The sequence below is a fragment of the Cervus elaphus genome, chromosome 9 (assembly GCF_910594005.1).
Source record: "Cervus elaphus chromosome 9, mCerEla1.1, whole genome shotgun sequence".
Classification (NCBI taxonomy): Eukaryota; Metazoa; Chordata; class Mammalia; order Artiodactyla; family Cervidae; genus Cervus; species Cervus elaphus.
In genome coordinates this window covers 52159835-52186570 of record NC_057823.1, presented here as the reverse complement: position 1 = coordinate 52186570, position 26736 = coordinate 52159835, and the positions used below count along the sequence as shown (strand labels likewise).

At 35.8% G+C, this 26736-nt stretch overlaps 1 protein-coding gene and 1 non-coding gene across 2 annotated transcripts in view; one reads left to right on the top strand and one right to left on the bottom strand.

Annotated features, from left to right (window-relative positions):
* Positions 1-2296: 2296 nt before the first annotated feature.
* UBE2D2 (ubiquitin conjugating enzyme E2 D2) overlaps positions 2297-26736 on the bottom strand; it is a 43436-nt gene continuing 18996 nt past the window's right edge. The window contains exons 2-7 of the mRNA XM_043912940.1: positions 15929-15992; positions 11394-11425; positions 11237-11314; positions 11044-11149; positions 5173-5266; positions 2297-3966 (exon numbers count right to left, since the gene is read on the bottom strand). Coding sequence (XP_043768875.1) covers positions 3921-3966; positions 5173-5266; positions 11044-11149; positions 11237-11314; positions 11394-11425; positions 15929-15992 — 420 coding nt within the window. The 3' untranslated portion in view covers positions 2297-3920. The remainder of the gene's footprint in view (positions 3967-5172; positions 5267-11043; positions 11150-11236; positions 11315-11393; positions 11426-15928; positions 15993-26736) is intronic.
* LOC122701080 lies at positions 21548-21654 on the top strand. Its single transcript, XR_006342930.1, has one exon. It is a non-coding gene; the product is annotated as a U6 spliceosomal RNA (small nuclear RNA).

The following is a 26736-nucleotide window of genomic DNA, read 5'->3' as shown; positions in this document are numbered from 1 at the left end:
AACCACTTACATCAGCTGGGGGCTTCCCTTGTGGCTCAGCTGGTAAAGAATCCACCTGCAATGAGGGAGACCTGGGTTCAATCCCTGGGTTGGGAAGATCGAGTAAGGCTGGGGGTTAGGTTAGGAAAAGCTGGGGCTAAGGTTAGGAAAAGGTTTTTAAGGAAGGCTTTTATTTGGTACTGAGAACTCAGAGCCACTTTTCATCTAAGCACGCACAAAAGTAATAAGGAAATAGGAAACAGGCTCTAGGAGTGTCCCAAAGGAAGTCTATTTCTCTTCTTGGGTGGATATGAATATATGTTCTGATAGACTGCTGCCTTCATAGTTATTCTCATATTAAAAATCTGCTTTCTCCACACTTCTCCAGGCTGCTGGCCCAGCCAGGATCCTGAGTGGCTTTTTAGCACGTTCAAAGTTCTATGTTTGGGAGCTACCACATGACAAACTGACTGGCTGAAAGTTGGACTGGTCCTGGGTACCTCTAACTTCTTGTGGCTCTATATTATCACATATAACGAAGATGTTTTAGACTATAAAGAAGAAATGGGTTAGAAAAAACTTTTGAAATGCTAATATGTTTTATATAGTGATTATAACAGTTCCCCTGGATTTACAAATCTATTAACAACGTAAGAGAAAAAGCTTTATGTCAATATTATGTCAAGCCAGCATTTGTGTTTTGCATCATTAAATTAAAAAAGAAAAAATCTGCTTTCTCTTATATAACACCACACTCACTGTTAACAACCCATCACTTAAAGACCGTTTCATAAATGGAATCAAAAGGAGACGGGTTCCTAACATGACTGACAATTTTCTGCAGGGGTAACAAAGATGCTGTTCCTAAGTAGGAAGGAAGGAAAGATGTGTTCATAATTCCTAAGACCTAGGAACTGAAGAAAGTTCTTCCACTAAAACCTACCCCCTGGATTTGTTAAGAGGTATGATACAGCACATCAGACAAGGCCAGTTTCACTTTAATTGCCGTCAAGGGGCGGTTTATAGGCTCTCCAACTGTAGTTTAGAAATAATTCATTTCTCCTCACAATAGGGCTCAAAATAACTTGTTGAGGCAAAGAGGAATGATTGGAAAAGTGGAATACTATAGTTGCTGGAAGCAGAAAAGGAATGCTTCATCTGCTAAGTTAGTGCAGAGAACATGGACTCCTCTCTTTGACCACCATATCCTTCTCTCTTATAGACCTCCCTGCCACTCCCCTACCCAACAGTCCTCTTTCCAAATCTTTACATTACCCAAAATGTAGAAACTAGCGGACAATGGCCACTGGCCAGTAACAGAGTATGTGAGTATCTGAAATCATGTAGTTTTACTGTAAGAGACTGCTTCAACCATAACTTGATCAAGCGCTCCATGTTGTTGAGAAGCAAAGCAATTAACATATACACACCACTACATCAAAAAACAGATAACCAACAAGGACCTATTATATAGCACTGGGAACTATACTCAATATTTTATAATAACCTGTAAGGGAAAAGAATCTGAAAAAATAAATATATATGTACAACTGAATCACTTTGCTGTATACCTGAAACTAACACAACATTGTAAAGGAACTATATTTCAATTAAAAAAAAAAAGGCAAAGCAACCCATACACTTGACATTCCCTTGTAACCAATGCCTCACCAAGATAATCAAATCTACTGCAAACAAGCTTTTGTGATAAAACTAGAGACAGCTCTATAAAAAGCAACATGATCCCAGATGAGACCCATCCCAAATGACACACTTTTTTTGTGAGTGGGGAAGATGGCCTCCCTCACTGAGACCTCATTCTGGCCAAGGAATATACAACCAAACTTGACAATATATGTTCCAACCTCAAATGAGCAAGACCAATTGCATTCAAAGGCCTAATGTTTCATTCAGCACCCGAACACTAGGATGATGACTTTTACTTTAGCACTTGACTTAAAAGTACTCTTGTAAAAATATCTATGTTATGGCCTAATAAATGGTAATAAGCTGGCTGGTCTCTAAGATGACCACAGAATGAGGCTTTCAGGATCTGCGCAACTAATCCATGGTCAACAGTCAAAAATTGAATTCCCACTTACCCATGATACTGAGAATGAGGGTAATTCTAGGTTGGAGCTCAATTCTAACTCCTTTACCCACAACTATTAACAGTCAAACCTTCTTTGCAAAGTCAAGGATACTAGAAATACTAATAAGTAGCCAGCAGCTAAAATCCAGCACTTTAAAAGGTTTGGAGTATCACACTTTAGTTCTGAGATATAGTGACACTGAGAGATAAGACAACTTAAACAAGTTTTAAACCAAAAGCAGTGGACATTTATTCCTCAATTTTTTGTGCAAGAGTGTAAAGATGCATTTGAAAGAACCTGACAGCTAGAGAGCATCAGCCATGGCTTTCAGGCTAGCCTGGTTTACAATTAGATTAGGAGAAGTAGGGGGAAAAACGGTAACTTGCCTAGTTCACATGAATGATGTTTCTGGCAAACACAGTTGTTTACAAGTTTCAAACTACATTTTACTAGCGTCAAGGGAAGACTTCAAAAAGCCACATACAGTACAATTTAAAATTGGATGAACATCCTGCAATGTTAGTGCAAAGTAATTATGTAGACTCTCCAATACAAGATTGTGCTCAAGTTTCCCAGGTTTGGTCAATGTTGCTCTTTTACAATCACAATCACAGAAGCTTAACTTACCAAACAGCAATGCCTTTGTTTTGTGTCCTATGTACCAAAGGAATGTCACAAGGTTTTGGTGAAATTCAGCTTAATTTCAATATAAAGCAAATTTTTTATGTAACAGTCATGTTCCTGGAATACTGCACATGTTTCATGGAAATTCTTTTAAGCTTATGTGTTTATTTTGTTCAATAAAATTACTTTCAAGATATACTTTTTACTATGTAAACTGGAATTGTTTCATGATTTTGAAGTGCAACCAGTATAAGTGAAAACATTTCAGAGGTGGGAGAAAATCCACCACTAATCTCAGCTAGACAAAGTTCTTAAAATCAAAAAGCCTATTCACACAAATTATATGTAATGACTGTAGTAATCAGTTTATTACACAGATTAATCATTCTTGAACGTACAAGCTCCAGAGGAGCAACTGGGTCTTTAAATATACACAAGTATTTCCATCAAATGAATTTTCACCCTTACATCCAGATAGACCTAAGCAGTTAAAAACATAAGAAAAATAAGAGCTATTAGCTATGTATTAACTGAGAAACCACATACAAACCAAAGAATATGGAAGAGAGAAAGAGGGGCTGAAAGATGAAGGTTGAAGGGTGGGGAGATGTAAAAGAGTTGGGAGCAAAGCCCATCACACGTTACTTACTAATAGCTCCAATCCATTTAAATGTTGACCAGTTAAACTTAGACCTTAAAATACAGGATGTGGGTAGAGTTTAATCTGGTTGGTCATAACTTTCACCTAAGACGTAAGTCCTTCGGAATAAAAGGAATACAGAAACAGCTTCATGTTTTTCACCTTGCTTTTCGTAACTGTTTTGAGTTTAATAGGATTTCACTTAAAAAACAATCTCCTACAGGTCAGTGGAGCTTTTCTTCCCCATCCAAGAACACACCATACCCACCACCCCTCACCTTGCCGTTATCCAAATTTAAGTCAATAAGGAAAGCTTTTAGTCTCACATCTAGGTTATGCCTGGAGAACTGGCTTGTCACACACACACTTCTCTGCTAGGAGGCAATGTTGGTACAGAAGTACAGTATTTCTAGTTTGTTGTTCCAAGTATGTACAACACGCAGCACTGCTGTATCAGGTAAACATGTGCACAGGGGAAGATGAGGCGTGGGCTCATAGAAAGCAGTCAAATGGAAATCAAAAGGACTTTCTCTTTCAGAGTTCCCCTATCTTTATTTGTAGAGGTTATCCAATAATTTCTTTAATTACATCGCATACTTCTGAGTCCATTCCCGAGCTATTCTGTTGTACCTGTACACACAAAGAGAAGCTTGGCTTAACACAGGTGAGGAGTCAGTCAGAAAGCAACAGAGTTCATTCATTATCCATCTAGTAACTTGAGGGGAAGAACTTATAGAACTTCAAGTGAAGCCATCTTCCTACTCCAAATTTCTAATAAACATTAGAAATATCCTATAAACACTATATAGGATTCTAATTAAATTTCAGCATTTGCTGGCGTATCTTCAGTCTCTACTTCATTGACCTATTTCTGAGATGATTTTCAACCCTTGTTTTACTTATGTGGAGTTCTTTAAACAATATAATTATATATTATATGGTTCTTGAAATCACATAAAAATGATCAAATTGACATAATACTTTCCCTGCATCAATAAAACCACCAGTTCTGGCAGAACTTATTTTAACAATTTGGTTGCTAAAATGAATGGGTTTATTGCTTCAGAAGAACATTCCAGTAATAAAATAAGCAGGGCAAAGGATCTTTAATCCTTATAGATACTATGTAGATTCAGAAACAGAAAAAAAACTAAGACCCAACTGCTGTTAGAATACCCCATTCTTATTGCAGCTCCTTTTAAAAATATCTTATCCATATGCCTCTCTAACCAATAATTCAAATAACTGTTTAATCTTTTATATTTTAACTTTTGAAAATGAATCATTTTCCCCCATCTATCTCCTTCACAATCTTATTGAATAATATGCAAAACAAACAAAAGATTACAACATTTCATTTACTATATCTTTTGATACCCTGACCACTTTTCAATAATTCATAATACAATTCTAAAATGTGCAAATTCTGCAAGTTTTATTTTAAAGGAAATTTGGGCCTTTTGGGTCTTGTAACATTTATTTACTTTCTTTTTTAGATTATTCCTAATGGTAGAACATCAATTCTCTTTCCCATTAATTTATAAATACCTACCTAAGACAACTGGGCTCTTGATGCAAAATCTTTACATGTCAAAAACCAAGAAGACATAAAGCTGTTGGAAAATAAACTGTAGAAAAGTTCTTCTAGACAGTAGGAATCATACAAAACAGAGATAAAATCATCTACTTATAATGATACCTGATGCAAATACTGCTCTTTCCTGTCCCCAACTGAGTATATTAGGACTTTGTTTTAAGTGTCTGACCCATACTCAGACCTTAGACACAAACATCTCCACCCTATCAGACGCTCTTCTGTCTGGAGACCATACTTACTTTTCTCTATCTGTTTTGTAGATCCGAGCAATCTCAGGCACTAAAGGATCATCTGGATTGGGATCACACAACAGAGAACAGATGGACAAAAGTACTAGAATGAAAAAAACATATAAATTAGTAGAGGATAAAAGCAAAAAGGCTGAAAGAAATATGAGATGCCAACACAAGAGAAAACTCTAAGACCCTATTTATTGTAATATCTAGCAGGTTTGTAAGCTCTACCTAAGTTTACAGTAACAGTAATTAACAAAGATTCTAAGACTTCTCTAAGCTTGAACCAGTAAGGAAGCTGGCCCAGGCTGGTGAACTGTCTTGCCCCATTTCCCTGGTTAGTGAGTAATCAGAGTGGAATTATTAATAGAATACAGGTCTTTCAAATCCTAGACCAATAAGACTTTCCCCAGCTTATAAATTTCAATTTTTAGAAGCCCATGTTCAGGGATAAATGGTTTTCAAAATTCTAAAGACAACCACACTACTGAATGCTCTTAGTAAGAAATGACAACTATGAAATCCAACAATTATTGCTTTCTTGATGGCAGTTACCATATTCAGATGCAATGGAGTTGTTTCATTTTTAGTTGAAAACAATTTAGTTTAAGAACACAAAGGCCGGTACTTGTCCCCAAGTGGGGTTGGCCACAACTATTACAGATGATATGACATATCTCAAACAAAAGTCTCAAATTATCTTCAGTAACAATTTAAAATCTCATCTCAGTCATTTCCTCAACGACAACCTGAAATGTGGCAGACAAATCTCAATAGTACAATTTTCTCTGTTTAAATTTGTTAACTTACATATTCCTTTATTGAAGGCAAAGAGGAGGCCAAAGCCACTAATTATATTAAATCCAGTGGCCTCTGACATACCAAAATAAATTCCAATCCTCCTATTCTGACGTTAACAGAACTCAGCTATCTTATTTCTCTCTAATGTTCTGTAGCAAGAGACAATAATTCAGAGCCCACTGTACTCCTAAAACATCAATTCAGCAGGAAAAGGAATTGATTCATTTTCCCATCAAATCTATCCTACAGAGATCAAGGGCTTCTGAGAGATAAAGAAAGTTTACATGCCCTTTATCATTCAGTTGTTAACAAAAAAGCTATTTCCTTGCCTTAAGAGTATATGGAAAATAAAAAACATCAGGAAAGATGTTTTCTGACTCTTCATTCCTGTTGCCCACAATCCTGGCAGATGGCATTCCCAACACATCTTCTCTTCCCATTGTCAGGTGTATCACCTATGCCCTCTTCAAGCACAGAATATTCTAACAGCAATTAGGAAAGATTTCATGTATTTCCTGGAAATGACAACAGGGAGTTATAGATTTTTGATTGTTCATGAAATTATTGACTACAGAAGAAACCTGTCTGACCTATCAAGCTGGCAAGAATACAACTGACTCTTCACCTAAAATTAGATACACTACCAAATTAGTATAAGTTCCCTTTACTTATTGTCCAACTATTTAAAACAGGCAACTTTAAAGAGATTTCTTTTTTTAAATTGAAGTATAGTTTATTTACAGTGTTGTGTGTTAGTTTCAGGTATACAGCAAAGTGATTCAGTCATACATATACATTTGTTTTCAGATCCTTTCGTATTACAGGTTATTACAAGATACTGAATATAGTTACTGAATATAGTGTCCTGTGCTATACAGTAGGTCCTTGTTTATTTTATATATACAGTAGTGTGTATAACTATTAATCCCAAGCTCCTACTGATTTATCCTTCCCCATCCCCCTTTCCCTGTCAACCATAAATCTGTTTTCTCTGTCTGTGAATCTGTTTGTTTTGTAAATAAGTTCATTTGCATCATTTTAAAAAGATAAGCTTTAAGTAAATAATTTTCCTCACTTTCTTACCAGGAAAGGAAGGTAGGATGATGGTTATCTGGATCTAGTGAAAGGATTTTTAGTACACTACTTAGTTCCTTTAATTTGTAGAAAACTGATTTTGGCTTATAATATACTATACTTTCTTTCTCCATAAAGAGAGTAACTTCTATTTCTACAGCTTGTAGAGACTCTTTACTAAAGTAACTGAATTTTCACTTATATATATATTCTTCATCAGTACATAACCATTTTCATTAGTGTCATAACTCAGAGTCACTTCCAATTCTAAAACCATATAATCAAGTAGCTTTACGATAGTTAACCTGTTTCAAGTTTTCTGTATATTTAGGTCCCATACCTATATACTCAAAGGGAGGGCATTTTGGGTCTAGATTATTGCCCCTAAAAACAGAATATGTTACAGAATAATTATATCATACATAGCATTTGGGTCTTTCACAGCAATGCTTGCCCATACTTTAATTTACAAAAGAGTCTTTAAAACACTAAAGGAAAAATAAATAAAACACTAAAGGTATGCTGATAAAACCAAATTCAACAAAATGGTACTGTAGGTATGCTGATAAAACCAAATTCAACAAAATGGTACTGTAGTTATTTTAAAAGATAGCTATCCAGACAGAACATATCAAGTCAAATAAATTAACAGCCCTTATGACTTAGGATAATTGAAAAACAAAACAAAACAAAACACACCACCACTAGGCACAGAAGGGAAGAAAGAAAAGCTATGCTAACAATTTCAGCTATCCAGACTTCCCCCTACCACCATCCACCCACCCAACCCACTCACATACAGAGTCCCACCTCTCTTATATCTAGATTTATATCTCCACAGTTACTTGATAAAGTAAGAGCAAACAGGTCAGGAAATCACGAGAACAACAGGCATATGAATACTTTCACAAGGACTGCTGAATGGCACGGAGGCCTACAAAAACAAAAGGGGCCACTTATCTGTAAAATTATTTCAGTCACAACTTTTTAAAATGTGGTCCTTGATTTCTTTTGTTCATATTTTGCCTAGGATTCCAGAAATCTTAATTTAAAGCCTCAGAGTTTTTGTGCCTCTAAAAAATTAATGTGGAAGGGTATACAAGTGTTACCATAATTGTAACATGACAAATATCCAATACTTTTTACAACAGTGCCTTTATCCCAGTTATTTGGGTGCTTACAAGGAATCAGTTAACTGCATTTTTGCTTTTTAATCTTCAGAATAATAGTGAAATAGTTTTTATCACTCCTACTCTATAGATGAAAACAGTGTGGAATACAGAAGCTAATCCATCTCAAATCTCAACCAATAAAATGTGGAGCTGAGATCCTAACACAGGCAGTTGCATCCAGAATCTATGTTCTTTACCATGAAACTATGTTGCCTCCTGTCTAAATATATGCATTAAAGAAATGATAAAATTTAAGTAGATAGGAAAAAAAAAATTTCATGTACCAAATTTCAGCCTCAAATACCCAAACTATTTCTTTCTAGCTATTTAATATACTTCCTATACAATGCAAGTTACAGCGTATAACATTTTATCTCTTTTCTGCTTTTTTCAAACACTGTATTTTCCCATTTTCTACACTATTTGTAAGGATCAATATTCTTTTGAATGCGTGTGCCAGAACCGAATGTGTTTTTTCTATTGTTGAACCTATATGTCATTTCTAATTTTCAGAAATAACATTGTTGCAGATGCACAGAGAGATTTTAGCAGTTGGGTTTGTTTTCTTAGTACAAAGGAATGAGCCTAGAATTACTGCGTCAAAGGGTGTTAATATTAATGATTAAATCCCTTATCTCCTAATACATACAGACAGACTAAACAAATCTATCTGTAGCATATATAAGCAATCATTCCAATGTACTTACTTAACAAAGTACTTCAGTATACTTTTTCTTTTAAAAAGAAAAAATGTTTAGTTTCCTTTTTAAAAGATCTTTATTAATTAAAAAGGTGAAGTGAAAATGTTAGTTGCTCAGTCATGTCTGACTCTTTGCAACCCCATGGACTTGTATGTAGTTCACCAGGCTCCTCTGTCTGTGGGATTTTCTAGGCAAGAACACTGGAGTGGGTAGCCATTCCTTTCTCCGGAGGATCTTTCTGATCCAGGAACTAAACCCAGTTCTCCCACATTGTAGGCAGATTCTTTACCATCTGAGCCACTACTGAAGCCCCAAATGGTGAAGAATGAGTACTTATTTTAATTTGTATCTCCCTGATTATTCTGTTCCTTTCTTCCATTCATTTATTGGGATCTAGGTTTTTCCTCTTACTGATTTATATATGTTCTTCATATCTGTTAAACATATTAGTCCATTATCATGTGTGTATGTGTTAGCTGCTCAGTCATGCTGGACTCTTCGCAACTCCATGGACTGAAGTCTGCCAAGCTCCTTTATCCATGGAATTCTCCAGGCAAGAACAACACTGGAGTAGGTTGCCATTCTCTTCTTCAAGGGATCTTCCCAATCCAATCAGCCCATTATCATCAGTCAGTTCAGTTCAGTTGCTCAGTTGTGTCCGACTCTTTGTGACCCCATGAATTGCAGCACGCCAGGCCTCCCTGTCCATCACCAACTCCTGGGGTTTACTCAAACTCATGCCCATCGAGTCGGTGATGCCATCCAGCCATCTCATCCTCTGTCGTCCCCTTCTCCTCCTGCCCCCAATCCCCCTCAGCATCAGTGTCTTTTCCAATGAGTCAACTCTTCGCATGAGGTGGCCAAAGTACTGGAGTTTCAGCTTCAGCATCAGTCCTTCCAATGAACACCCAGGACTGATCTCCTTTAGGATGGACTGGTTGGATGTCCTTGCAGTCCAAGGGACTCTTAAGAGTCTTCTCCACCACCACAGTTCAAAAGCATCAATTTTTCAGAGCTCAGCTTTCTTCCCAGTCCAACTCTCACATCCATACATGACCACTGGAAAAACCATAGCCTTGACTAGTTGGACCTTTGTTGGCAAAGTAATGTCTCTTCTTTTTAATATGCTATCTAGGTTGGTCATAACTTTCCTTCCAAGGAGTAACGGTCTTTTAATTTCATGGCTGCAGTCACCATCCGCAGTGATTTTGGAGCCAAAAAAATAAAGTCTGACACTGTTTCTACTGTCTCCCCATCTATTTCCCATGAAGTGATGGGCCCATTACCATACTTGTAGCCTATTATACTGCATTTTGACAACATTTAATCCTCTTATGATTTCATTTGAGTATGACGTTGAGAGGTTATACAATTTCAAATCAACAAGTAAGATAATATTCAGTTCAGAGATATAAAAAAATCTCCAATCTACTCATACAATTAGGTCTTATTTAAAAGAACTACTGGATCTTTCATCACAAAGTTAATAACCAACTTTCTCTACATATTTTCAAACACATTGTGCAGGCAGCAATATACCACAGACTAAGATGCTCACATAAAAACATACATTAAATTGATTATCTTAGATGAAGATTCTGTTCTTGATAGAAACCTAAAGACAAGAACAGGTAAAACCTTAAATGATGTGAATATGAATTCATCTATACTTTGTCCTTTAAGAAACTAATATCTATAATTGTAGTACAAACATTCCTCTACAAGGGCTGTTTTTTTCCTATTCCTGAACACTATCTATCCTTTCCATTCATGGATCTTAAGGCCGGAAAGACATTACTTGGCTTCTACTTTAACCATGCTCTTAAAAAAACGGATTCACAAGGGCCATATTCTAATCTATGCCTGAACAGCAAGAACAATGGACAGAGAGCAATCACAGCACCAAGAAACATGTATGCTTAAAAATTCAACTCTCTCTAGTGGGTCTAAACCCCAGATCAAGAATAAGGGAGATTGCTACATTCTCTTAAAAAGGAATTTGACTAGCCCTTTCAAGAATAAGTAACCTAAAAAAGACACAAACACACACACACACACACACAAAAAAAGACACAAACACACAAAAAAATAGTAGGCTTTATTTTGATATCAAATATCCATTCCATTACCTTTTGAAATAGTTAGTGCTGGAGACCACTGTGACCGAAGAATATCAAGACAAATGCTGCCATTACTGTTAATATTTGGATGATAAATTCTTGTTGTAAATGCAACCTATCAAAACAAGGAAAACTTCTTATAAATGGTTTCATTAGCATTGTAGAAAGTAGATAAAAAAAACAATTTGCATATCCCAGTTACCTTAGGTGGTTTGAAGGGGTAATCTGTTGGGAAATGAATTGTCAAGAAAAATACTCCACCCTGATAGGGACTGTCATTCTGTTGATAACAAAAAAAGTTGGGTTAAAATGAGTGAATTACCTCAACTATTTATTCTGAAATTAATCTGAATACTTACTGGCCCCATTATTGTAGCTTGCCAATGGAACACTGAAAAAAGAACAACAAAAAGTCACCATCAAGCAATATCTACAGTATACCTACACCATAACAACATATTATTCCCCATGTAATCTCAGTTCATTTATGAAACATGATGAGTCCTGGGCAGGATGAGGAATTTAAATTAAGTTGGACTCTGAGAATAGCAAAAATGAGTGGCATGGTGTAGAACACTGGTAAGGTGCTCAACAACAAAGTATTTGGGCTAAAACGTCTTAAAAATTCATGTCAGGGAGACAAAATTCTTGACAAGGCCGCAAGTTTCACTTTTAAACAGGCACTTCCTTACCTCACAGGGTAAAAAAGAACCACAAGATTCAATTCTTTGATTATATCATTTCCCCAATACAAATATCTGTAATATACTTCTTTTATAGAACTGGTAAAGAGCAGAACAGTAAACTTAAAAGTAGATAATACTCAAATTAGGAAATGCTAGTTTTTTCCAGTGAGAAAAAAATTGCCATGAGTTCTCATGTGTAGATCTTTAGAATTACTGGTACCTCAATAAATAAAGAAAACGTATGCTGTAAGTCCCAAGCTTGATTACAAACTCTAGGGATAATCCCAATAAATCATAAACTTGTTTAGTAAGGAAATTTTCTCTTCAAACTGCAAAAAACGGTGCATGTTCTGTTTCAAACGTGATGCCACTAAGTACAACACAAAGATCAAAAACCCAGTTTTCACTTCTAAGCAAGTTACTAAGCACTTAACATTCACACTAGGATCTGAGCAAACTAAGGGAAGCTGTCAATGGGATTATTCTTGATGCAAGGAGGTAATGTGAAGACTAGAAAGCCACACAAAAATCCACTGGGATGTCAGCCCAAACCCTTAAATTCCTTCTGACCATCTGTATGAGAACTGCCCCTATGGTTGGCTTGCCCCTCACTGGGCCTGAAGCTACAAAGAGCAGTCTGTTTACTAGGGATTAAAAATAAAGGATAGGTATTGCTGAGGCTCTCCTTTTTAGATTACTCATCATTAGTACTGAGAAAAATTCCTCTTAACTTCTGCCAACTAATTTTTTTATGGATTAAGTAGCTAAGGAGAAAGTTACTTTGAATCACTAAGATCAGTCCTAGTATTTTCAACAAAGGTTCTATAAAAGGCCCCCATATTAATTTAATTAACAAAAAGCATTTGGAGACCTACCATTTTAAATCTTAATTGCATATTCTGCCATCCTGGTTACATATAAGAATACCTACTAGAGTCACTGACTTAGGTCTCCCTCTGGAGTGCATTTAAGTTGCTTCCATGTCTTGGCTATTGTTAAGTAGTGCTGCTATGAACACTGGGCTGCATATATCTTTTCAAATTCGAGTTTTCTCCAGATAAATGCCCGGAGTGGGACTGCTGAATAATATGGCAACTCATATTTTTAGTTTTTTAAGAAACCTCCATACTGTTCTCCATAGTGGCTACACCAATTAGATTTCCACCAACAGAGCAGGAGGGTTCCTTTTTCTCCATACCCTCTGCAGCATTTATTATTTGTAAACTTTTTAATGATGGCCATTCTCACCAGTGTGAGATAATACCACATTGTAGTTCTGATTTGCATTTCTTTAATAACTAGCTGTATGAGCTGTTTATTTTGGAAATTAATTCCTTGTTGGTTGCATCATTTTGCAAATATATTACATTCCACAGGTTGTCTTCTTGCTTTGTTTACAGTTTCCTTTGCTATGCAAAAGATTTTAAGTAATTATGACCCATTTGTTTGTCCATCACTAAGTGATGGATCCAAAAAATATTGCTGCAATTTGTGCCAGTGTTCTACGTTTTCTCCTTGGGAATTTTAGAGTATTTGGTCTTACATTTAGATCTCTGAGTTCATTTTTATAAATGCTGTGAAAAAATGTTCTGATTTCATTCATTTATATATACCTGTTCAGTTTTCCCAGTATCACTCACTTTTCTCCACTGTATATTCTTGCTCCGTTTGCAGTAGATTAATTGACTCTAAGTGCATAGGTTTATCTCTGGGCTTGCTACCCTGTTACACTGATCCATATGCTTTTTTCTGTGTGTGCAACCACCATACTATTTTTGATTACTGTAGCTTTGTAGTACAGTCTGAAGTTAGGAAGTGTGATTCCTCTAGCTCCAGTCTTCTTTCTCAAGATTGTTTTATCTATTTGAGGTCTTTTGTGTTTCCAAAATTTGAAATTTGTTTTGTTCTAGTTCCATGAAAAATGCCATTGGTTATTCAAAAGAGATTAAACTGAATCTGTAGATTGCCTGGGGCAGTGTGGTCATTTTAACAATATCTGTTTATGTCATCTTCAATTTCTTTCACCAGCATCTTATGGTGTTCAGAGTATAGGTCTTTTCAGCACAATGTTTTTAATGCTCATTCATGTTGTAGCATATATCAATATTTCATTCCTGTTAATCATCAAATAATATTCTACTGTATGGACACACCATATTTTATTTATCCCTTCATCAGCTGGTAGGCATTTGGGTTGTTTTCACTTTTTGGCTATTATAAATGAAATTTCTATCAACAATCATGAGTGAGTTTTTATAGGGATATATGTTTTTATTTCTCTTGGACACATACCTAGGAATGAACTCACTGGGTCATATGGTTAACTCTTATGTTTTGCTTTTTGAGGAACTGTCAAGTTGTCTAACAAGCTGGCTGTACCATTTTGCATTCTACCAGCAAAGTATGATGGTTCAAATTTCTCCACATCTTCATCAACACTTATTATCTGACCTTTTGATTCTAGCCATCCTAGTGGGTGTAAAGTGACACCTCATTATGGTTTTGATGTGCATTTCCCTGATAATGATGCTGAACATCTTTCCATGTTCTTATTGCATTTGAGTATCTTAGAGAAAAAGCTACTCAGATTGTCTGTTCATTTTAAAATTGGGTTATTTATCTTTATAATGTTGAGATATAAAGACTTTAAAAAGTATTTTAGATAAATATGCCTCATCAGATATATACAACCTGCAACTTTATTCTCCCATTTGGTATACCTTTTCACTTTCTTAACAGTATCATTTGCTGTACCTAATTTTTAAATTTTGATGAAGTCTAATTTACTTTTCTTTTTCTCTTATTGCTTATGCTTTAGGGGAGTTTAACTCTCCAGGGTAACCACTTTTCAACCTGAGAAAGGAATGTAATAGTACCAACTACGGTAGAAGCAAAGGCAAATTACTTTAGCACACTACGGAACTTCAAAAATGAAATCTAATCCCCAGACTTCAAACACTTTTAATTAAAAATCAGTCTCTCTCAAAAAAAAAAAAAAAAAAAAAAATCAGCCTCTCTCAACTCTGAGGAATTTACCTGAAATAAAAACACTCTTTCAAAACTGAATGACCACATTGATGCAGATGGATATGATACCATGGAATGACAAAACAAGAATCAGAAAATCTGAGAATAAGTCTACTTCAAGAACCACCACAAGGTTCTCACTAGATTCTTCTCTAAAACAGTTAACAATTTCTTTTCCAATCACTTAAAGAATTGTGAACCTTAAATGAGAAATGTGTTTAAGTACTTGGCCCGTCCTGTTTGGTATCAAATACTATATATACTCAATAATACTGGACAGATCTAAACATAACATAAATGGATTTTTCATAACAAGTACTTAGTCTTATAATTTATAACATCTGTTTTATCTATAAAGCAATCCTTATACAAGGATTATGCTTTGATTCCTAAGGATTTAGCAAACCAAAAGAACAATCTTAAGAAAAATGAGGAAAAACTTAATTTTACACACAAGCCCATATAACCTCATTTATTTTCTGTCTTAACCTATACACTTCCCTTACACAAATGCTTCTAAATATACTCTGAGTATATTCCACTTTTCCCTTATCTGCTAAATGTTGCATTTTTGTGTGTGAGAATTAGTTACACAGCCTGTTCAGATATCCTCTATTTTTAAAAGGCTGAAAGATGGTATTAGGGGGAAAAGCTGCCTTGAGACAAAGTGGAACAAAAAGCAAAATTATTATCCAACATGTACAGTAAGATACAATAAATTATTTCAAACAGGATTAAGAAGATAAACTGGACATTAAAGGTAAGTTGTAGTTGTCTTCACAAATGAGTCAATACAAATAAAGACACAGACCCACGTACACACCCCCCCCCCCCCAATCATACTTACTATTATCTTACTAAAGAACAATAGCTTGCTGTAGACAAAAGCTTGGATATTTTGTCTTAGGTAAATACCCAGAAGGGACAAAGGATAGGTAAGGAGAAGCCAGAACAACTACACAAACATCTGGCAGAAGACGTTCAAAATGCAATACAGTACAAAAGAGGATGGAATACACATAAAACTGCACCTTTCATGGGCAAATAAAGGTAAATTGCATAATTTACTCTTCATACAAATAACCTTAGCAGATATATATATTTATTATTACCAGAGTTCACCAGAGGCAGACTGTTATGCTGTTTTATGTTTTATTTTATTATTCCTTTTAGATACTTACTATCATCTCCAACGGGACCTGCTGAACACTGTGCTGGGGGATCCCGTGCCAGGTCATTCAACTCCTTCAAGGAGAGAATAAAGAAATGTATTTAACATAAATATAACTATTATCCATTAATAAAACCATCACTGTTACCAATACTCTCTGTCTCACCAGTAAAGCTTTTAGCAGCACTCCTTCAAAGTCAGAGAAGAGAAAGGTAGATTAATGAAATCTATAAAATATTTGGGATTCCTAGATATAAATGTATGTTTTTAAAAGAAGATAATTTTTGCTTTGTTTGGAGTTTAATAGGTATTAAATATAAGGAAAGTAAACATGTATCATATACTAAAGAACCACAAAAATTGTTTCTTTGGGTTTTCTTGGGCCGCACCATGTGGTGGATCTTAGTCCCTGGACCAGGTATTGAACCCATGCACCTGCACTGGGAGTGTGGACTGCCAGGGAAGTCTCACAAAAACTGTTTTTAAGTAAACACTTATTATTTTCCAATAAAGATCAACAGCTGGTTTTTGTACTCCAAAATCATTAAGTTACACTTCAGATAAACGGAGTCATAAATATTCCAAATTATACAGAACCATCTGACAAGATACTGTTATTTTTTCAGCTCATATCCACTACAAAGCTTCCAAAGGTAGTAGGAAAAACTTTAAAAGGGATATATTACAAAGGGTGGCTGGATATAACCCATCATAAAGTTTTGAAATCAGAGATGGAATTACATGTAGTCATGCTCTACAAAAGATGCCAGCTTCTTAGCTATTTTAACACAAGAACCCACAAACTTGAGATTTGTTACTGGGTGGGGATGCCTTAAAAACCACAAAGCAGGAAATCATACTATATTTCCTTACCCTTTGGCTTGGTATGTGAGATAAAAACAAACTCTGAGGAAGGACTACTTTTAATTATATTTTAAAACTACAATGGTAAAACCTACCATTTAAAAATTATTTCAAGTCTTATCGAGTTATATAAATAAATATTTTAAATTGCAACACACAGATATTTCTGTAAGTTTCTTCTTCTGAGTTTACTTATTCAACCAGTCATTACATCAATTATTTTGTTTTATCCTATCTGTAAGCTTGGAGGACAAGGCATAAAGTATAGAAATAAAGTTCTGTTTTTTTTTAAGTGCTGGGATTGAGGTAAAGATTTAACAATATTTACTTTCTTTCACATCTCAATTTGAGGATTTTGTATTTCTCTACAACAGAGATTCCTTGCCCATCTCAAGGAGAAAAACATAAAACCTACTGTGTACCGTTCCCATTCCCAAATGTTTGTAATGCAGGTCACTATAACTAAGAAAGCTTGCTTGATCTGAAACACAAAAGTTAAGCTACTTCTTTTGACTAACTTCATCTAACCTGAATATAAGGATTCATCAGGTGGTGATCACTTTTTAACATATCAAACCACTATGTTGTATACCAGACAGTACCATAGTGTGGTAGATCAATTATACTTCAAAAATAAACAAACTCACAGAAAAAGAGATCAGATCTGCAATTATCAAAAGTGAGGGGAGGTGGTGAGGTAGTCAAAAGGTACAAACTAACAGTTTTAAGTAAGTGGTAGGGCTGTAATATGTATGTGTGTGCACGTGTGTGCGCACATGCATGCACTCAGTTGTGTCCTACTCTTTGCAACCACATGGACTGTAGCCCACCTGGCTCCTCTGTCTATGGAATTTTCCAGGCAAGAAGAGGTAAATTAACACTGCTGTATGTTATACATGAAAGTTTAACAGAGTAAATCCTAAGAGTTCTCATCCCAAGGAAAAAATTTTTCTCTTTACCTTTTATTTTGTACCTGTGAGATAATAGATGTTCACTAAACTTACCATGATAGTAATTTCATGATACATGTTAAGTCAAATCATTATGCTGAACATCTTAAATTTATGCCAATGACATCTCAAAAAGCTAAAAGGAAAAAAAAAATCCTTGTCCTCTTCATAAGTCAGTATTATATAATTAAAAAAAAAAAAAAGAAAACCTTAACTCAAATTTGTGTTAATATACAATTAACATACTCATTCCAACTCCTTGATTCGAGGCACTCACTTAAGTATTTAAGTGAAATGAGACATAAAAAGACTATATTCTGCATGATTCCATTGATACACATTCTAGAAAAGGCAAATTTATAGCAACAGAAACCAGATTAATAGTTTCAAGGGCTAGAGGGAGTTGGAGGAGATTGATTACAAAGGAACATGAAGAAAATCTAGGGGGCTATGAAAATATTCTATATTATGACTTTGGTAGGGACTGCAAAACTGTGAATTATACTCATTAAAACTCAAACTGTATACTTTAAATTGTTGATTTTATTGTATATATAAAGTTGCTTACTAAAAGGGCATATATTCATTCATCTTCATATATGCATACAGTATCTCTGAAGAATAGACACAAAAGTAGTTCAAAGTATTTGCCTTCAGAAGGAAACTCTGCTTTGGGGATAAGAATAGAAACTACATGTATTTCTTTTATACCTTTAACAAGTATATTTATTGTCTATTTAAAAAATAACTTACCAGTTCTGACTATACATTTGGATTTAAAAAAAATAGTTCTGAAAAAGCTGTGACTATCTGAAGGGTAATTAGAACAGTGAAAATCCAGTTAGACTAAATAAACACAGAAGCTATAAAATTTGAGGTTTCCCTGGTGGCTCAGTGGTAAAGAATCCACTTGCAATGAAGAAGACCACCTATAATGCAGGAGAGACACAAGTTTCATCCCTGGGTTGGAAAGCTCCTCTGGAGAAGGAAATGGCAACCCACTCTAGTATTCCTGCCTGAGAAATCCCATGAACTGAGGAGCCTGGTGAGCTACAGTCCACTGGGTCACAAGAGTTGGACATAATTTAGTGACTATATGACCACCACCACAAAATCTGATGTCCCTGCATTATGATTAAAACTGAAGGGGGAAAAAAAAAACTGAAGGGAGTTCCCTACTGGTATAGTGGTTAGGATTCTGGGTTTTCACTACCATAGCCTGGGGGAACTGAGATTTTGCAAGCGTGGCAAAAAGAAAACAAAATAAAGATAAATCTTGAAATTAAAGGCACTGATCTAGCCAAATCACTGGGCAGAAAAAAATACTTTATTACATCAGGCTGTTGGCTTTATCATATGGTTTTAAACCTAGACATTAATTTCCTTGACTTTTTATCTCCCCCAAAATAGTATTCAGATTTCTCTTGTATATCATATAGCAAATCATACATTACTGGCATTGAGAGTAGAGCTAGGACAAAACCCAAAACCAAGCAATTTTTCTGTTTATTGGAAAACTTCTTCTATATAGAAAGAGCAATAGAGAGAAAGTCAAAGTGTCAATCACTCAGTCATATCTGACTCCATGACTCCTTGTGACCCCATGGACTGTACCCACCAGGATTCTCTGCCCATGGAATTCTCCAGAGACGAATACTGAAGTGGGTTGCCATTTCCTCCTCCAGGGGATCTTCCCAACCAAAGGATTAAACCCGGGTTTCCTGCATTGCAGGTGGACTTCTTACCATCTGAGCCACCTGGGAAGCCCTTACAGACAAAGTACATACAATTAAATTTAGGGGAAAAAAAAGGGAGGAGGGAAGTTTGACAGTTAAGGCAAAGAATCCTCAATTTCTAAAAAGACTTTATAGTCTTAACTTTGAAATCTCAAAAAATATTACGATAAAGGTCTTATTTTGGAAATAAACTGTGGATTTTAATAGAGTTCTCAATTAAGATTTTTTTCTTTGACATTGTACACTCTAGTTTCTAGGTATAACCATTATTCTTAAAGATTAAGGGTTATAAACAATTTTGATTATCTGAAACTTTCCCAAGTGTTTAACTTAGTTCAAACAGCCCCCAAACCTTATACCAATTAATTACTTTCAAGTAAAGTTTAATTCACTACAAACTTTTTTGTCCATGTTGCGTGGCATGCAGGATCTTAAAGTTTCTTGACCAGGACTGAACTCCTGCCCTCTGCAGTGGAATCGTGGAGTCTTAACCACTAGACCATCAGGGAAGTCCTCAAACTTTTAAATACATTTCCTACTACTATCTTTTCTGGCTCAGGAATATGTTTTCCAATAAAGATATACAGGAATGATTATAATGCCTTATATATTATTATCTTAATACCTATATTCCAAAGGATTAACCCTTCTTTAAAAGGGACCACCATTAAAGAAAACAGAACACTAAAGCCTCTAAGCCTGCAATATTTCTGTATTATAGCACTAGCAAAAAAAAAAAGGGCTTTCTAACTGTGGGGAGGGGGTCCTATAAGGGCTATGCTGACTTTGCTTTCCTTGTATCCTCAAATACTCAAATAGGTCGTTAACTGGTAAAACTTAATGATATTATCTATTTTTCAAAAACCCTCTTTCCCCAGTCTTAACAATTATGAAGCAAAATATACATAGTATGGAACACAGATTTGTTTCACCATTTTGGTTTTACCCTATGGCAAATGGTAAAAGGAACAAGATGGGAAAATGAGGGATTATAGTTACTTTCATAAAAAATTGGCTCTAAAGTCAAGCATTAACAGTTCTAAAATTTCCTGTACAAATCAAAGGTCTTTGGTGGGTAATCAGGATATGAGAAGATTTAAGCAGAAATTATGATTCAATGTCAGAAGAGATATCTAAACTAATCCCCCATTTTATATATGTAAAAAAGATACAAAGTAGCTAATCCAAGGAAAACATGTAATTAGAGTAAGGACATGGTGTTCTACTATGTAAGTTCTATCCTATCATGCTTCTTTAGTCTGAATCTAAAATAGCGGAAATGTACAAGTTAGAATATCTGAGAATCTGTATGTTGCCCAGGAAATCAAACTGAACCTCCTTTAAGATGAACGAACAGCAAAGAAAGAACAGCTAGATAAGTAGTAGTTCTCAAAAATGAGACCCTGGCACAGCAGCATCATTATTACAAGAAAACTTATTAGAAATGCAAATTCTCAGGCTCCAACCAGACCTACTGAACCAGAAACTCTGCAGTTTCAGAGCCTAACAAGGTGCGTTTTAACAAGTCCCCCAGGAAATTGTGATGTACACTAAATTCTGACTGCCTTTTTGTTTGACGAATTAAGCATCAAAGACAAAAGACAAGGCTAGAAAACTCATTACCAGCAAGACTCAAAGTGAAGGGAAGGTGATGGAAAACATGGTAGCACAGAATGAAGAATTCAAGAAAGGGGTGTTTTCCACATTTTCAAGACACACTGAAGGCAAGCAGTCTGTCATTACCATAGTACTGCATCCCCCTTGCCCTACTCCTAACTTACCAGGGTTGCTACAGAAGTGCTAACTCATGTATCCAGCATAATATCTGAAGTTGGTATTAAAAATTAACTGCTAAAATACTTAAAATTACAAGTTTTTAAAACTCTGGAAATATTAGTAGGTCAGTTAGCCTAGATCAGTTTGAAAAAAATTATAATTTCTGAAAACAGCAAATTATAGAATCTTTTATATCTGGTACTGATAGACTTAATCCCTTGGTGCTCTCCAATATTTTCTATTTCCCTCTTAATAATGCTGCCTTCTATTTTAAAGACAAATTGATGAAAATGTATCAATAGCGTGCTGGCTTCGGCAGCACATATACTAAAATTGGAACGATACAGAGAAGATTAGCATGGCCCCTGCGCAAGGATGACACGCAAATTCATGAAGCGTTCCACATTTAAAAAAAAAAAAGAAAAGAAAATGTATCAATAGCAATCTTTCCCTGAACTGAGTATAAGCAGAAGTAGTAACCTTATTTGAGATTAATGTCTATAATCTTTTAAAAAAATTCAAGTCAACTAAGACTACAGAAAATATCCAGCACAAACCTATTACTCAGCTTCAGTTCAGTTCAGTCACTCAGTCGTGTCCAACTCGTTGCGACCCCATGGACTGCAGCACACCAGGCCTCCCTGTCCATCACCAACTCCCAGAGTTTACTCAAACTCACGTCCATTGAGTTGGTGATGCCATCCAATCATCTCATCCTCTGTCGTCCCCTTCTCCTCCCGCCTTCAATCTTTCCCAGCATCAGGGTCTTCGCATCAGGTGGCCAAAGTATTGGAGTTTCAGCTTCAGCATCAGTCCTTCCAATGAATATTCAGGACTGATTTCCTTTAGGAGGGACTGGTTGGATCTCCTTGCAGTCCAAGGGACTCTCAAGAGCCTTTTCCAACACCACAGTTCAAAAGCATCAATTCTTCGGCACTCAGCTTTCTTTATAGTCCAACTCTCACATCCATACATGACTACTCGAAAAACCATAGCTTTGACTAGATGGACCTTTGTTGGTAAAGTAATGTCTCTGCTTTTTAATGTGCTGTCTAGCTATGCTGTCATAGCTTTTCTTCCAAGGAGCAAGCATCTTTTAATTTCATGGCTGCAGTCACCATCTGAGTGAATTTGGAACCCCAAAAAATAGTCTCTCAGTTTCCATTGTTTCATCATCTATTTGCCATGAAGTAATGTGACCAGATGCCATGATCTTAGTTTTCTGAATGCTGAGTTTTAAGCCAACTTTTTCGCTCTCCTCTTTCACTTTCAACAAGAGGCTCTTTAATTCTTCACTTTCTGCCATAAGGGTGGTATCATCTGCATATCTGAGGTTATTGATATTTCTCCTGGCAATCTTGATTCCAGCTTGGGCTTCATCCAGCCCAGCATTTCACATGATGTACTCTGCATATGATAAGCAGGGTGACAATATACAGCCTTGATGTACTCCTTTCCCAATTTTGAACCAGTCTGTTGTTCATGTCCAGTTCTAACTGTTGCTTCTTGACCTGCATACAAATTTCTCAGGAGGCAGGGTCAGCTGAGCTGGTATTCCCATCTCTTTAAGAATTTTCCAGTTTGTTGTGATCTACACAGTCAAAGGCTTTGGTATAGTCAATAAAGCAAAAGTAGATGTTTTTCTGGAACTCTCTTGCTTTTTTGATGATCCAGCGGATATTGGCAATTTGATCTCTGGTTCCTCGCCTTTTCGAAATCCAGCTTGAACATCTGGAAGTTCATGCACGGTTCATGTACTATTGAAGCCTGGCTTGGCGAATTTTGAGCATTACTTTGCTAGCGTGTGAGATGACTTCAATTGTGTGGTTGTATGAACATTCTTTGGCATTGCCTTTCTTTGGGATTGGAATGAAAACTGACCTTTACTCAGCTTAGCGCAATCTAAACACTGCTAGATCAAACTAGATCTTTAAGAAGTCCTCGGTGTTTTCCTCTCCAAAGTAATGATTACCTTGAATTTAGAATTTATCATTCTCTTGCATACTTACATACATTTTTTATGTGTCCATAAACAACACAGTCTTATTATCATGTTTTTAAACTTTTATTTAAGAAGTGTTACATGGCATGTATTCTTCTATACTTTGCTTTTCCCTCAACATAGTAAGACATTAATATTTTTCCATGAAGATCTAGTTTGTTCCTTTTTACACTGTTTATTTTGCTAGTGGGTGCCTAAACCACAGTGTTTCCTTTCTTTAGGTGACACATATTTATCTCCTATTTTTCACTATTATAATGTTTTGGTAAATATTTATACCCACATTCTTGTATACACATGAGTTTTTGCAACTAAACACTCCTTTGACTTAAATAACAAGCTGTTGTTTAGTTGCCAAGTCGTGTCCAACTCTTTTGCAACTCCATGGACTATAGCCTGCCAGGCTCCTCTTGTTCATGGTCCAGGCAAGAATACTGGAATGGGTTGCCATTTCCTTCTTCAGGGGATCTTTCCAACCCAGGGATTGAACCCATGTCTCCCGCAGGTGTCTCCTGCATTACAGGCGGATTCTTAACCACTGAGCCACCAGGGAAGCCCTATAAATAATAAGTACCCCTCCTCTTTTTTAACTGTGTACCAAAGCCTTTGATTATGTATGGGTTTTTAAAAATTATTTCCTCAACCCATACACCCAGGCAAAACTAAGTGTACTGTTCAACACACTGGAACTTGCAAACCCAATCACTGCCTAGAGATGGGAAAATTATTCCTAGAGCATGCTTAACCAAGAGGTCAATTCATCTGCCAACATCTAAGAACATAGAGATGAACATGATAGAAACTATCCGCCATCTGAATCTTCATTCACCACTATCTGACAAGCCTTCTGTAAATACTGGAAACTAACCATCTCATGTGTAATTAATTATGTTAAATGAAAATTAGCTTCGTAAGGATTATAATGGTTATTCTACAACTGTTTATGTTCCTGCTGATATCAGCAGGGGCAACAGGCAGAAGTCAGTCTTTCCCAAGCCTTAACATCCGTTGATGTTTTATTATTCTGCTCTTAGGTAACTTTAAACAAGTCATTCCACTTCTCCAGATTAGAACTCCCTTATCTATAAAACAATGAAGTTAAAACTAAAAAAGCATGGTTTGGTTATAGGTTTAAGGGTCAAATCAATTTGGGAAATAAAGGCAACACTATTGTTTGGGCACAGAACCAGGCTTTGCTTCTTTCTGTGGCCCACTGTTCCAATGACATGTTCCCCACCCAAGATTTTATTCTCACAAAATGCCTAATGTCTGTGGGAAAGTCAGAAATAAGTCTGAAGGAACCAAGAACACTTTTTATCCCCCCAAATTTTTTTTTGTTGTAGAATAAAAGACTTTTAAACATAACATAGAGAAATCTACCCAACATGACTAATACTGTCCTAAAGTTATCTATACCTTGTCGTCCGCCCCCCCCCCCCAATCTGGACTATAAATTACTTCAGTGTGGTTTTTTGTGTGTGGTAAACTACACAAACATATAATTTACCATCTTGTCCATTTTTTTTCCATTTTAAAGTATACAGTTCAGTGGTATTAAGTACATTAATAACATTGTGATCAAAATGTTTTAAGAATGTTTATAGTAAGAGAAAGAGCATTATGAATAGCTTTTCAATTATAGTTAATACAACATAAATTTCCTTTCTAAGGCAATCACATGTTTTTATTAATTTTTAAAGACAGGTTTTTTTTTGTTTGTTTGTTTGAAGTTACTTTTGTCAAGTTCCAGGAAATCCTTACAAGCGCTATTTGTGTGACAATGTTGATAGCTTCCAGCAGTGATCAAATATATAGTGGATGTGTTTCTGGCTTAAAATACTTTTTCTATATAAAAAGGGGGGGGGGCAGGAAGCACGTATCTTTTAAAGGGGAAGTGATACGCTATATAAAGATATTAGCAAAATTTGTCATTTATATAATCCTATCTGTTGTACTAAAAGTTTGCAAATATAGAAAGCTTATACAACCAGTGAATTCCCTGAAATTTCTATAAAATAAATTACAGCTGAGTTATAAGGATTCATATTTGTTTTGGCACACAAAGGAGAACCAATATGAAATTCTGACAATGCATGTGATTAACATAATTATGAATCTGAGGTTAAAAAATTGCTTTAAAAAGGCTAGGCCCCAGTTCACTTTCATCTATCTTCACAATAGCACAGTTATGATTTTAAAACACATAAACATTAAATACTTTCACTTTAAAAGATTACTGTCCATATACTGCTTTTTTAGGATGAAGAAAAATCTTCTTTCCCAGGGACTTCCTTCTTTCTCCAAGCAGCTTACTATTAACTATACTATACAAATCTAGTATCATATGGTATAGTAATACGATCAATTTTTTATCCACAACTATCAAAATTTATGTGTACCCTTAATGCTACTCCTGGAATACTTCTAAATTCCATCAATTAGAGACAAGGTATAATATAATCTTTACAACATTTTCCAGAGTGGAACTTAAGAGACACGCAAATGTCTAAATGAGTAGATGAATGAATGTCTAGCACAATATCAAGCAGAACTGGTGTTCAAACACTGGCAAATGAGACGATAAACAAAAGCACATTAACAACTTCCAAGATGAAGTCCAGTTCAATTCAGCCTAATCACCTACAGTGCCAGGAAATAGAAAGTCTGTAGTGACAAAATATATTCAGATTTAATTACTGAACGTGAATGGAATAGGTGTTTTGAGTGAGACTGGGTAACAACAGAGAATAAGGAGTTCATCTCTTTGAGCACTTCAGCAATAACCACTTAGACGAAAATGTTCTAATTAAAGACAATTCTTTGTTCATTACTGAGGATCAAGAACCTTTTCAAGACCTTATTTTACCTATATGAACTACCATTTACTCATTTCAAAGCTTTTTCGTAATCAATTAGCTTTTAAATGTCAACTAGTTCAAGACTCCAGGAACAGTTTGCTTGGAATACTCTATGCACTCTTCCACCACATGCACCTTTAGCCTTCACTTAAATGTGCTGAGAGACAGGTTTCCTAGAAGCCCACAATGCAGGTAGACCTGGGTTCGAAAGATCCCCTGGAGAAGGAAATGGCAATCCACTCCAGTACCCTTGCCTGGAAAATCCCATGGACGGAGGAGTCTGGTAGGCTACAGTCCATGGGGTCGCAAAAGAGTCGGACACGACTGAGCGACTTCACTGCTTCTACATCTTTCAATGGATAGCATCTTAGATTTAATGAAGTAAGGCACTTGAGAAGGCAGTAATAGTCTAATACTGCAGCCACGGGACCCTATAAATACCTAACAAAGAACAAGTTTAGAATTTTGGCAATCAAGGACAAAGTAGAAAGTGCCTGAGTAAATGACAGTTATGATAGGAAAATCACAAGTCTTCCAGAAGACTGATTCTGTAATAAGTAAGGGGACAAAAATATTAAGGAGGTACAAATGGTACCAGAAGCAAAACAGGCAAGTAGTGGTTTCTTGCTCTT